This window comes from Anomaloglossus baeobatrachus, chromosome 3, assembly GCF_048569485.1.
Source record: "Anomaloglossus baeobatrachus isolate aAnoBae1 chromosome 3, aAnoBae1.hap1, whole genome shotgun sequence".
NCBI classification, from domain to species: domain Eukaryota; kingdom Metazoa; phylum Chordata; class Amphibia; order Anura; family Aromobatidae; genus Anomaloglossus; species Anomaloglossus baeobatrachus.
In genome coordinates, this window is record NC_134355.1 from 342,853,193 (window position 1) to 342,868,361 (window position 15,169).

Here is a 15,169-nt window from a genome sequence, read left to right on the forward strand (position 1 = left end):
ACCACATTGGATTTGAAATGAAACCTCTACAACAGAATTCAAGTGCAGATTGTAACGTTTAATTTGAAGGTTTGAACAAAAATATCTGATAGAAATTGTAGGAATTGTACACATTTCTTTACAAACACTCCACATTTTAGGAGGTCAAAAGTAATTGGACAAATAAACTAAACCCAAACAAAATATTTTTATTTTCAATATTTTGTTACGAATCCTTTGGAGGCAATCACTGCCTTAAGTCTGGAACCCATGGACATCACCAAACGCTGGGTTTCCTCCTTCTTAATGCTTTGCCAGGCCTTTACAGCCGCAGCCTTCAGGTCTTGCTTGTTTGTGGGTCTTTCCATCTTAAGTCTGGATTTGAGCAAGTGAAATGCATGCTCAATTGGGTTAAGATCTGGTGATTGACTTGGCCATTGCAGAATGTTCCACTTTTTAGCACTCATGAACTCCTGGGTAGCTTTGGCTGTATGCTTGGGGTCATTGTCCATCTGTACTATGAAGCGCCGTCCGATCAACTTTGCGGCATTTGGCTGAATCTGGGTTGAAAGTATATCCCGGTACACTTCAGAATTCATCCGGCTACTCTTGTCTGCTGTTATGTCATCAATAAACACAAGTGACCCAGTGCCATTGAAAGCCATGCATGCCCATGCCATCACGTTGCCTCCACCATGTTTTACAGAGGATGTGGTGTGCCTTGGATCATGTGCCGTTCCCTTTCTTCTCCAAACTTTTTTCTTCCCATCATTCTGGTACAGGTTGATCTTTGTCTCATCTGTCCATAGAATACTTTTCCAGAACTGAGCTGGCTTCATGAGGTGTTTTTCAGCAAATTTAACTCTGGCCTGTCTATTTTTGGAATTGATGAATGGTTTGCATCTAGATGTGAACCCTTTGTACTTACTTTCATGGAGTCTTCTCTTTACTGTTGACTTAGAGACAGATACACCTACTTCACTGAGAGTGTTCTGGACTTCAGTTGATGTTGTGAACGGGTTCTTCTTCACCAAAGAAAGTATGCGGCGATCATCCACCACTGTTGTCATCCGTGGACGCCCAGGCCTTTTTGAGTGCCCAAGCTCACCAGTCAATTCCTTTTTTCTCAGAATGTACCCGACTGTTGATTTTGCTACTCCAAGCATGTCTGCTATCTCTCTGATGGATTTTTTCTTTTTTTTCAGCCTCAGGATGTTCTGCTTCACCTCAATTGAGAGTTCCTTAGACCGCATGTTGTCTGGTCACAGCAACAGCTTCCAAATGCAAAACCACACACCTGTAATCAACCCCAGACCTTTTAACTACTTCATTGATTACAGGTTAACGAGGGAGATGCCTTCAGAGTTAATTGCAGCCCTTAGAGTCCCTTGTCCAATTACTTTTGGTCCCTTGAAAAAGAGGAGGCTATGCATTACAGAGCTATGATTCATAAACCCTTTCTCCGATTTGGATGTGAAAACTCTCATATTGCAGCTGGGAGTGTGCACTTTCAGCCCATATTATATATATATAATTGTATTTCTGAACATGTTTTTGTAAACAGCTAAAATAACAAAACTTGTGTCACTGTCCAAATATTTCTGGCCCTGACTGTATGAGCAAAATAAGCCGTACACTTCATAGAGCTGGCCTTTGTGGAAGAGTAGCCATAAACAACCCTTTACTTACTGCCAAAAACTGTAAGGCTCATTTTGAGTTTGCCAAAAGACATGTGGGAGACTCTGCATATGTATGGAGGAAGATGCTGTGGTCAAATGAGGCCAAAATTGAACTTTTTAACCACCACTTGGCGGTACTTACAGCTTATTACACCAAGAACATCATCCCCACAATGAAACATGGTGGTGGCAGCATCATGCTGTGGGGATGTTTTTCGGCAGCAGCGAGAAGGAAAATAGTCCAAGTCAAGGGGAAGATGGATGGTGGGAAATACAGGGATTTTCTTGAGCAAAACCTGCTTAAGTTTGTCAGTGATTTGAGTCTTGGACAGAGATTCACCTTCCAACAAGACAATGACCCAAAGCATACTGCTAAATCAACACTCAAGCAGTTTAAGGGGAAATGTGTTAATATATTGGAATGGCCTAGTCAAAGACCAGACCTTAATCCAATTGAGAATTTGTGGTCAGACTTGATTGCTGTACACCAGAGGAAACCACCTAAGTTGAAGTAGCAAGAGCAGTTTTGATTTGAGAAATTGGCAAAAATCCCAGTGGCAAGATGTGGAAAACTCATAGAGACGTATCTAAAATGACTTACACCTGTAATTGCTGCAAAAGGAGGCTCTACAAAGTACTGACTATAGGGAGTGAATAGTTATGCACACTGAAGTGTTCAGTTGTTTTGTCTAATTTGTTGTTTGCTTCACAATAAAAAGAAAACCAAATGTTCACAGTTTTAGGAATGTTCTTTACATGTGAACTAATGCAAACCCTAAAAAAAATCTGTGAAATTTCAGGTTCAGAGGTAGGAAAACATGAAAAATGTCAAGGGGTAAATACTTTTGCAAGGCACTGTATGTTAGGCTTTATTGTTTTTAATTGAGGAAAATTATCCAATATCACATCTGTTAATGGCAAAAGGATGTGAACCTTTACTTTCAGTGTGACCCCCTTATGCAACATTAACTGCATGGAAGTTTCCAGTAATTGTTGATTAGTCCTACAATGGCTTGGATGAATTTAAGCCTATTCCTACATACAAAACAACTGCAACTCTGTTATGTGTGTGGATTTTATTCCATGAACTGCTCACTTCAGGTTCTTCCACAACATTTCTATAAAATTAAGGTCAAGACTTTGATTTGGCCATTCCAAAACGTAAACTTTATTCTTCTTTAACCATTCTTTTGTAGAATGACAAGTGTGCTTAGGGTGATTGTTGCTGCATAACCCACATTTTCTGAAAGGGGTTGTCAACTACTTGGACAACCCATTCTGAATTAATTACTGTCATATAAAATAATAACAACCTATACTCCCAGCTTGGGTGCTATTCCAAAGATGTTGCAACTGATGTCTCAGGGCTGAGCATGTTATTTCTAGCAAGCCATGCAGCCAATCATCAGTGGCCTCACTGACTTTCTTTGGATGAAATTGACCCCCGAAAAGAGTTAGAGCTGCTTCTCACTGACTTATTGTTTTGTCGTAAGGAAGTGAGAATGAAATGGTGCTGATTGCCTGCAGGACTTGCATGATATAATAATATCATACAAACATCATGAGAGCAGGTGCCAACATTGCTGGAATGGCTGTTGCTATTTTACCTGGGCTGGGGAAAATATAATGATTGAGAAGAGGTTGTCCTCTTTAAGATTCAGCTCATGGACAGATATCTAGACATTTTCAATACATTTGCTAATAAAATTGAGAATTCATTGTTACATCAATAATGGCAAGCCATTCTGGCCCAGGAGCCGCAATACTGACCCAAACCATTATATTGCCAATTCCATGGTTTTCAGAATTTTATGCTGTATTTTTCTTTTTCCAAACATAACACTTCTCATTTAAACTAAAAAGCTCCATCTTGGTCCCATCATCCACAAGACATTGTTCCAAAAGCCTTCAAGCTTATCCAAATTATGCTTAGCAGATGGGCAGCAATTTTCGTAATTTTCTTGTTGGAAAAGAGTGGCTTTCTCTTTGCATTGATCGACTCATGAAATCTAATATTGGCTAATGTGAGAAATAGACCTTTAGTTGCTTAAATGTTAGATTGGGACCTAGCAGACGATTATACGTCTTGCTCTTGGAGGTGTCTTTGCTGGTTGAATATTCTTGGAGAGTTCAATATTGGTCATGAAAGTCCTACATTTGTACTCAATCTGATAAAGTCCAAACTCTTTAGAGGTGTTTTTTTTTATAACCGTTTCCAGGCTGATGAGCATCAACCACTCTTCTCTCAGGTTTCCAGGAATCACCTTTTTTCTTGCTATAATATACTTCCATAAACATGTTGTCAAGATCAGGCCTTGATAGATCTCTATTCTTTACAGAAAACGGGTCGCCCACTCACATCTGATTGTCATCCCATTGATTGAAAACACTAAACTCTAATGCCACATTCAATTTACCTGATGGTCCTAAAGGTTCACAAATTGTTGCCACTCACAGACATGAGATATTACAGATATCTTTTCCTAAATAAAAAGTATTAACATCTAATATTTTGACTCATTTGTTTAATTTGGTTCTCTATATTTTTTTAGGACTTGTGTGAAAATCTGATGTAGTTTTAGGTCAAATGTATGCACAAAACCAGAAAATTAGATCCTTGTTGTGCTATTTAACTATTGTATTAAGATCTGTAATTTGAACCAAAAATGGCAATATATGAAGGCATGTAACTGTCATACTGGCTTCATCGTATGTCGAAATATGCTGAGTAACCTTATCCACTATGCTTTTCATATACAATCCCCCTTGTTAATCAAATTTTCATACTTATTTCAATAATTTCATAGAAGTGAAACTTTTTTGTGTCTATAAGTATTCTGTAACAGTAATTAAAAGTTAAATGTCATAAGTCTTATTTGTAACTATGATAACTCTAATTCTGTATCATACAACTCAACATACTTACATAGTATAAAGTCTTAGCCAGAAGTATCCTAATGTGATTGATGTACAGAATGTCATGTATAGAGAGACCTCTTAGGTCAAATTTATTTCTTAAACTATTGGATCTGTTGGCACTAGAGGAAATAATTTAATAATATTTTGCCACCATATTTGACATTGATACTCCTTTTTTGTTGTAAGCTAATAGATATGATACATTAATGAAAAAATAATTTACGCTCACAAATTTACCATTTTTTCTATAATGTATATGATAATATATGACACAAATTTAGAGCTGGAACCATCTTTGGAAAGCCACATTCTTGATGAAGGATTCATGACTGAGTAAAAGGTGGAGTATATTAAAAGATAGATTAAATGGGCATTTCTTTTATTTTACGCAGAATACAGTTCTGATCTAGTTATGCAAAGTTCTATATGATAAACATAATATAATAAAGCCAGATTTAATTATGTCACTACATCTTTAGAATTATTATTAATGAACTGCTTGGAAATTACATGTTTAATGACTATCATTCTATCTATCTATTTAGCCTAAAACAATCCATTCCATTTAATGATGAAATTTTTTTAAATTAATTATTTTTTATTAGTGCACAAAAAAATTATGTGCAGTGTTGCTCCAACTTATAGTATTTGTAACAGTAAAAAATGAAAAATCCAGTTATATTAGTTTAGGTGTCATCCACTGTAAGCACCTTTAATGATGGTTTTAACTATGAAAAATAATATTTGCAAAGTAATGGAGGGGGTCAGCATGTATACATAGGTGCACATATAGTCTGAGGTCAATATTTACCTTGTAGCAGCTCATACGGATGCGTAACTGCAAGCAAACATTGCCATCTTCCAAGTACGGGCCATCTTACTCCAATTTTAGGGAATCCCAGCTTCTCATCAGCCTATACATCTAATAGATTTCTAGGTTTTTAATAAAAATGTAAAGGGAGGAAAAGTTCAGCCTTTTTAGGTGAAATAATTGGGAAATAGACAAAATCTTTATCTTTCAGTATAATAATTTGCTTGTTTTTTGTATTAAAATGAAAAAAAAAAACCAAAACAAGTGCATTTCCAATGCAGTAAACCTGCCATATGGAAATAGAAAATTAGGGTCAGTAATATTAAAAAAGGAATAGAGATATACCCTCACAACTGTACAAAATGTATTATCAAGCATTAAACATTTAAATCCTTTCTAAATAGTACTTTGTATCTAAGGATTACATAAAAATAAGGCTTTATGCCAAAGCGTAGTACCAGTAATGTAAGGGATTTTTGGAAACATATTGGTTGGTCTGCCCTAACAGACCTATTTTAGTGCGAATAACCAACCTGAAGGTGTTAATACTTTCAGTCTTCATGGGATCCCTTCTTCCTTAAAAGAAAAGTTTAATATCACCTGTAAATATTTGAAAACAAAGACAACCCCAACAATTGAGGAATGGGTTGAAATGGTGAGGACCCTGGAGAGACTAAAAAAATTGCAGCAATTAAGCAACTAAATTAGGAAGTTAACTGTGTTGTCTTTTTGTTTGTTTTGTGATTTTTTTAAAAGAAAACATTAACTTACTTAAAAAATAAAATAAAAAATAAAAAAAAAATATCCTCCTCACCTGAAAGCTGAAGGTGCCCATACATCTACTTAAAAGGCTTTAGTAGTTTAGCTGAATTACTGGTATTCAATCTGACCCCCATTCACAGTTGGCTCATGCCTGGGTTATCAATGGAAGTAGGAGAATAAGCTGATTTATTAGTCCTCTGGCAGCAGCTTATGTCCTGTAGGAACAAAGGATGCTTAAATCCAACATGCCCTTCTTTCCCCAACATTTGCCATTGGGGTACAGTTGGAAGTGCCTCCATACACATTCATCATGAAATTTATCCGAAATAAGCAAGTTCAACTGATGTTTATCTGATGCAAAGCCTATATCTAAAGAAGGTGTTTACATCAATAGCTTATAGTGTTAATGTGACTTGTAACGTTCATACCTTCTGTATGCACATGTAATTATTTATAGATTATCTGCAAAGGGAAAATTACACCTCAACCAGAATTAAGCAAGGCCAGTGTTTCAGCCTTAGATGGCCTTTGTCAACTTTTTGCGTATCATAGAGTTTTGGGAAAAAAGACAAATTGGACGTCAAAGACCAAATCTTAGTGCAGGCGTCAATTTTTGCAGCAGCTGCCGCTGCCACCTCTGACACCTGGGACCCTATCCCCACTCCTCCTAGCATAGAGGCACTCATTCTGTTCTCTCACCTGTCTCTCTGACCTCCTATGGTACTGCAAAGTTGCTGCAAAAATTGAACACGTTTGCATTATTTAAGTCTCTTGTCCTTTTGAGTGCTGGGAATTTTCTTCATTGTTATAGCCCTTTTTTCTCCCTAAACACCCCATTATTTGCAGTTGAGTCTGGCCTTATCCCTTTGTTTTGATAGAAGCCTCAAATGCAACATGAGGGAGGCAGACAAGAATTAGAAGAAAGCGAAGAGCTGGGAATTGTTTCTGTCTACCTCTATAAAAGTGGGAGGTTGAGAGATTGATTGAAGAGTGATTCAGAAGACTCAGATCCATACTTTCTAAATGGCTGCCTATAGTTGTAACTTACTGTCCTTTATTTATTATTTACATTGAACAAAAATATAATCGTAACACTTTTGTTTGTGCTGCCATTTATCATGAGCTGAACTGTAAGATCAATATACACAAAAAGCCCATTTCTTTCAAATATTGTTCACAAATTTGTCTATAGTGTTACTGAGCTCTTCTCCTTTGCCAAGATAATCGATCCATCTCACAGGTGTGAAATATCAAGATGCTCATATGAAAACAACCTAAAATGTACAGTTTTATTACACAAAACAATGCCACAGATTTTGCAAGTTTTAAGGAGGTGTGCAATTGGCATGCTGACTGCACAAATGTCAACCAGAACTGTTGCCCTTGAATGGAATTTCATTTCTCCACCATAAGCTGTGTCCAAACTCATTTCAGAGAATTTAGAAGTACATACAACCAGCCTCACAAATGCAGATCACGTGTAACCATACCAGCCCGGGACCGCAACATCCAGCATCCCACCTCCAAGAGACCAAGTACCCGGACAGCTGTAGCAACAATCTATTTGCATAACCAAAGACTGCCTGCACAATCTGTCAGAAACTATCTCAGTAAAGCTCAAGTGCCTCATCGGGATCTCCACCTATCTGGAGTTCATCATTGTAATTGACTTGAGCGGGCAAATGCTCACATTCAATGGCATCTGACATATTGGAGAGGTCTTCTCTTCATGGAAAAATCCCTGTTTTCACTATACAGGGCAGATGGCATGTATGGCGCTGTCTGGGTGAGTGGTTTGCCAACGTTGTGAATTGAGTGGCCTATGTTAGGATTATTGTATGGGCAGGTGTATGTTATGGACAATGAACACAGTTGCATTTTATTGATGGCAGTTTGAATGTACAATAATACTGTGATGAGCTCCTGAGGCCCATTGCTGTGATTGCTATGCTATTCAGCCACGACCATCATTTCATGTTGCAGCATGATAATGCATGGCCCAATAATGCAAGGAACTGTGCGCAATTCTTGGAAGCTGAAAACATCCCAGTTCTTGCATGGCCAGTAAACTCACAGGGCATGTCCCCCATCGAGCATGTTTGGGATGGTCTGGATCAGTGTGTTCAAGCTTTTGTCAATCTCCAGCAACTTTACAGAGCCATTGAAGAGGAATGCAGAGGACCAACATTCCACAATCAACAACATGAAGGAGAAGTATTGCACTGTGTGAGGCAAATATTGGTCACACCAGATACTGAATGGTTTTCTTACCCCCAGACCCACCCCCAAATACTGTAAAACTGCACATTTTAGAGTGTCCTTTTATTGTCCATAGGAAAGGATGTTACCAGTTCCCTTATTAGATTGGCTCAGGTCGTGTCTACGCAAGGAGAAAACCAAACAACCAAAAATGGAGTTAAATGCAAAAATAGAAAAATTCCAGGTCCTTAATTACTTTATTTTTATTCAGAAATGATTAAAAAATTCATGATGTGAACAAAAATGATTTGATCAAAGCAATGAGTTTCAAAACCAAAGAACAAACAACAAAAACACAGAATATCTTACAATAAAAATAAAAATAAAAGATGTGTTATTTAATAATGAAACATGACAACATGATTTCTTTATGGGCTTTAAGACCATTTATAGAACAAGAATTAAAATTAAATATCCAAAATGCTTCATGTGTCATAAGGCGTTTCTTAAGATTTCTTCCCCTGGCTGGTTTCAACACCCTTTCAATGTAAAATGCTTTGAAGGAAGCAGTCCAACATGCATGATGAAAAATAAGCAGCATGAGAAATGGTACAGTGTGAACTGTAAGGACAAACAAGTTAGGTATCCCGAGATGTGGGTTTCAACCTCCTAGTGGTACATCCCACATACATTTTGTTACAATCACCATAATAAATAATATAAACCACATTGTGTGTGTTACAACAATTAATAAATTATTTGATTTTATATTGTTGTGTTCCACTGTTGTTGCTAAAACAGTGAATGATGGTAGAATGTTGACAGGTTCTGCATCGATTCGAACCACATTTATAAAAATTTTAGATGTGAACAATCTAGGAGATAAAATATTGCTTAAAGTGACAGTATATTTGGCTATAACTAAACAACCTGATTAGAGCAGATCTAAAAGAAAAGGCTCTTCAAATAAAATGGGTACATGTTTCAATATGAGTCATTTAATTTTTTGAAATTGAGGACTATACCATAACACAGGTTTCCCAATGTCATTGCGCTTAGTAGATGACCTATATAAAACAATACCACTCCGATCCTTAGATTGCACTATATTAGTAGCCCTGTGAAGAGTCCTCTGAGAATTGCCTTTTTTGTTTTAAATTTATTGGAAGAGTGTTCCAATTCCGTGGAAAATAAATTTACATTACTACAATTTCTTTTGAAACGTGTAAATTTTCCCACAAGAATGGATTTCACTGTGCATTTGGGGTGTCTGCTGTGGCATGCAAAATAGTATTACCTGACAAAGGTTTGGAAAAAGTCAAAGTTTGAATAGTTTGGAATGAAAGGCTGTCAATAAGAACAAAAGAAGTGGCCAGCCTAAAGGCCCCTTTACACACTGCAACATCGCTAGCAATATTGCTGTAACGTCACCGGTTTTGTGATGTAATAGCGACCTCCCCAGCAACATTGCAGTGTATGACACGCATCAGTACCCTGGCCCCCGCTGTGAGGTCGTTGATCGCTACAAGTCATTCAGGACTATTCTTTGGTCCTTTGTTTCCCGCTGCGCAGCATGTATCGGTGTATTTGACACAGTTACAACAACATCCTTAGAGACCCAGCCCATAGGCGTGCTAGCGTTCCCTTTCTGGCGAGGTCGTTCTGCAGGTCCTTATCGCTGCTGCGTCATTGGCCAGATCTGCCAGTTTGACAGCTCACCAGCGACTGTTAGATACTTTCCAGCGTTCCCGACCAGGTCGAGATCGCTGGTGGGATCGCTAGAAAGTCTCAGTGTGTAAAGGGGCCTTAAGGCAAACATGTGCAATAATCATTCTGTCTTAATAGCATCTTGATATGTGGCAACTGTTAATTGGCTGCAAAGGACAAGGGCCCAGTAACACAGATTTAGATACATTTGTGAACAATATTTGAGAGAGAAAGGCCTTTTGTGTACATTGAAAAAGTCTTAGATCCTAGAGTTCAGCTCATGAAAAATGAAAGCAAAAACCAAGTGTTGCATTTATATTTTTGTTCAATGTATTTTGCATACTTATATACATAGCGCTATTATTTTTTACAGCACTTTCCAGACATCATAATCATCAGTTAAAGCATAAATTATACTACTCTTACAATTTAAATCTATCTATCTATAAAAGGTTCCCAAGAACTGAAATGTCGCCTGACACACTTTATGGACCATTAAAGGTCTTTTTTTCCCTGCAACCTATGGAGTGCTGCCTGCATTATTTTTTATCTATCTATCTATCTATCTATCTATCCATATATCTATCATTTTATAACTATTTAACATTTAGGTATTGCAGTGTTACCATTGGTTCATTAAACCGAATCAGTTTTCTTTGTCCTGCAACTAATCTCCATCAGACTTACCATGTGCATCTTATTTATACCCAGAATATACAGCAGGCAGGCATTGCCTTATGTGTAGGTCCCGTGGTATTTGAAATGCATTGTGTTTGGAATGAAAAGCTGCTGTTTGCAGTGAGATAATGTAGCAGATGACCTCTGGTCCAAGAGTCCACATCCAGCTTTCTCACCAATTCTTCTGTTTGTTTATGCATGCAGGACTCGGAGAAGCCTGGGGCCATTCCAGCAGACCTAGTTCCTTGGATAATGTTGGTCGAGAACTGGGATCTCATCTTTTACAGGTAGAACATGCAGGGAAACAGCTATTTCCAATTAATGATTAAAGAATGCAGACCTTTCAGCGCACATTTAATTATCACATTGTGTTACTTATAAACTTCTACGTGTTTTCCCACATTGCCGTAGAGTGTATGCAATGCTACCATTATGCTACTGTTTAGGGTGGTATTTACATCTATTTATTACTGTACTAAGTGTTTAGAAAGTAGAGTTTCCTTACTCTATCTAAAAACTAGAAAACTGTTTGTTGTTTTTATCGATTTCTATTTATGTAAATGGTAGACACCTCTTCTATATAATAACTTCTCCAGGAGTTCCATCTTACTATATTGTTGCTGTATACTAAGTCTGGGAAATACGATTGTAATGGAATGACTGATTGTTGTGTTTAGGAAAATACATATCTAATCCCCTGTTGTTACTTGTATAAACTGTTTATCAGGCACCAGTAAAGTGAGAGGCAGAATAGTCTGTAAAGTCAATTTCTGCATTGTAGTAGCTTAAAGCCACTTTCCCTGCTGAGAGTCATATATCTTCACAGTGTTTACAGGTGATAAGCATTGGAAATGTTAAACAATAGAAGATTAAACCCATTTCCCATATAGCACTCTCCTGTCTAATACCATGTTTGATTCAACAATGAGCTGTTTAAGCTTGAGGTGAAGGGACATCTGACCACCCAAGTGCTCTCACAATGTAAATCATATTTAAATTGCTGCACTCTAGGTATTCAGATCAGGGAGTCTGAATTCTCTGTTTATTTTATTTCCTATCTCCTGAATAGACCTTGGATGGTTTCATCTTTGTGGTGGCACCTGATGGGAAAATCATGTATATCTCCGAGACTGCTTCTGTTCATCTGGGCTTATCACAGGTAAGCAATTATGGGTGACTATTTGTACTTGCATGGTTACTGACACCTGCAGGTGTTAATAAGAGTATTTTATCGTCAAACAAGTATTGAGAAAGCGTGACCTGCATTCCGTCAATACTAGTGGGAATACGGATTACAATTGAATGCTTTCTATATTTCATTTTCTGCATACAAGTCTTCTAATCCAAATAATTTTCTGTTTAATGTCTTTATACATGTATTGCGCATTTTCTTTATTGGTTTGATTACATTGATGATCCTCTCTTTCTGTAGGTAGAATTGACTGGAAATAGCATCTATGAGTATATTCACCCCGCTGATCATGATGAGATGACTGCAGTGCTTACTGCACACCAACCATATCATTCCCACTTTGTACAGGGTAAATCACCACCTATCCCTCTCCTTCTGTATATGGAGGCACAGAGACTGGGATGTAGAGCTAATTTTAGTTCACTTGCCTTACAGAATATGAAATAGAGCGTTCTTTTTTCCTGCGGATGAAGTGTGTGCTGGCAAAGAGGAATGCAGGTCTAACCTGTGGGGGGTACAAGGTAGGTGACTATGAATAGTGGGAAACTCAACAATCTATATTTTTAAACTAATTTTTACTAGTTTTACCTGTAGATGTCTTAGGCTGGGTACAAATATATCAGTTGTGTCCAGCCAGTAGTTTATTCCCGATTTGGGCAGAATTGATGACAATCATGCAATTTGTTTTTAATCTCTATCTATACAACCAGCCTGTCACAGCAACTGATGCGCCAGATGACTGGAATGATACATAAAAATATGGGATCAGTTTCCCTCGGGTGTTTTACAATCATTGATGTACAAATATATGGGAAAAATGACTTAAAATTACTATTTTTTAATCTGTATTCAAAAGAGTCCTTCAGATTGAGTTGAAGACAGCCGAATTTACTCGTAGAAACTTGGATGCCAACTTTTAAGGATGTTTCCTATGTAATCATCAATGCCACAGATATGATTGGAAACAGTATTTTAAATAAAATAGATCATGATGTTTTCATTTCCATGTCTTCCAGGTCATTCACTGCAGTGGATATCTCAAAATCCGACAGTATAGTCTAGACATGTCTCCGTTTGATGGCTGTTACCAAAATGTTGGCTTAGTTGCTGTTGGTCATTCCCTCCCTCCCAGTGCCGTCACTGAGATCAAACTCCATAGCAATATGTTCATGTTCAGAGCTAGTCTTGATATGAAACTCATATTTCTAGATTCCAGGTAAGCGTGTTATTACTGAATGTGTGTTATAAATGATTACGGTAGTTTTTTACCACTCAGTAAAGCCCATTTCATAAACTTATGGACATTCTTGTTGAATAAATTTTCCATGATCCAGAATCTTCATCTTAACATAAAATGTGGTATCAACATAAATGACTTGAATATAATAAATTAGATATAATATATCTTAAACTGCAGATGTAACTATGGGATGTTTTGCTCAATATGTGTTTTCCTCCCTTTAGAGTTGCGGAGTTAACTGGATATGAACCTCAAGATCTTATTGAGAAGACATTATATCATCATGTTCATGGATGTGACACATTTCACCTGCGGTGTGCTCATCACCTATGTAAGAATTCAGTTCATTCATTAATTATATATTAATTACATGGGAATCTTTTAGCACCATCTTTTCCTCAATAAGAAAACTTTATTATCTAGTTAGTACTTTGTGACAATGTTCACATTTTGTTTTATGGTGTTGGAAAGGTATCAGAAATCTTAAGTTACTGATGTATTTCCGAATTTGAGTTTAAATGAATATTAAGGTTTTCCCACCTTAAACACCAAATGTCCGATAGATGGTAGTCCCACCTCAGGTATCTTGATCTATTGCCTGATTCTACAAGACAAAATTATCTTTCACAGCTTATTATAGTCATGGTATGAGATGCTGGACACTAATGTGTTTGCTCTTACACTCGAGTTGAAAAATTAAGTAATCTAAGTAATGAACATGTGGTCAGTCAAATACGAGAATATCCTTATAATACCAATGTTTGAATAATAAATAATAAAAAATAAATAATTTAAAAATAATAATAAATAAAATAAACAAATTCTAATAAGTTTTATGTAATTTGTATAATATGTTCTGCAAGCAAAGACATTGCAGATTGTTCACTACAGTCTTACTATTGAAATATTATAGATGACATGTGTCCAATCTGACTATTGAGCTATAAAGACTATCACCAATGAGAATTTGATGGACATGTTCCATGTGATGAGCACAATTGTATTCAGCGCACATTTGCCCCAGCAGGATCTGTGATCTCTCGCTGGCGGAGCATAGATGCTCTGAAGATTGACAGATGTGACACCGTCAAAGTAGTAAAGAGACAAACCAGCTCTACACTGTTAATTGATAATGGCCTCCTTTATTATAATGGTCTTACTCGAAGTAACATAAATTATAAGAACACTCTGCTGAAAAGTAGGAAAAAATTGAGAAAATAGCAAACACACGCGCACACATGCGCACACACTTATCTTTTCATTCATACCCTTGGTACTACACTGTAGATTTCCTGAGGGTAATTGTCAGATAGTCAGATAGGCATGATTGCTCTTGTGTTGTCCAGTCCCTTACACCCATTGTGTCTAAACTTGTCTCTATTAATTAGTTGGTTTTCTTTGGCTTTTGTTCTGTGAAGCTCTTCTTGGCAAAGTGACAACAAAGGGAAAGTCATGCCACATTACAGCTTTCTTTTCATTCATATTTATACATTTAGGACATTTCTTTATAATATATTTCTTTCTAACATATAATGATTAATGTAAGCATTTTTCAAATGTTCCATGAATATAGGTTATGCAGATGTCTGCCATTTTTTTCGCTCAAATGTATATACTGTGTATTGTGCTTTGAAATGTAATACAGCTAGCAATTATATATAGCGTATATATACATATCTATTTGACTCGCTTATACAGCACTATTAAGTCCTCAGTGCTTTACACACATCATCATCATCATCACTGTCCCCATTGGGGCTCACTAGCGATATTTCTCAAGAGTATGTCTTTTGGTGTGGAGTAAACTGTGATGTATATCCACTGTGTATATATATATTTATATATATATATATATATATTTGTATTATGAAGGTTGCTTACAAAATACCTTCTATACAGTGTAATGCCTTGTCTGCAGAATATATATTAGAAAAAAACAAGGCTATTTACTGCTGAGGTCACAGAGATGCACCATCCATAAGGTACCGGTACTTGACTCATAG

General features: G+C 36.9%; 1 protein-coding gene across 1 annotated transcript in view; it reads left to right on the plus strand.

Moving 5' to 3' along the window:
• Positions 1-15,169, plus strand: part of SIM1 (SIM bHLH transcription factor 1) — a 179,581-nt gene that overhangs the window by 51,114 nt on the left and 113,298 nt on the right. Inside the window, exons 3-8 of the mRNA XM_075338382.1 lie at positions 10,939-11,021; positions 11,804-11,893; positions 12,167-12,275; positions 12,362-12,447; positions 12,943-13,142; positions 13,391-13,497. Of these exons, the coding sequence (XP_075194497.1) occupies positions 10,939-11,021; positions 11,804-11,893; positions 12,167-12,275; positions 12,362-12,447; positions 12,943-13,142; positions 13,391-13,497 (675 nt within the window). The remainder of the gene's footprint in view (positions 1-10,938; positions 11,022-11,803; positions 11,894-12,166; positions 12,276-12,361; positions 12,448-12,942; positions 13,143-13,390; positions 13,498-15,169) is intronic.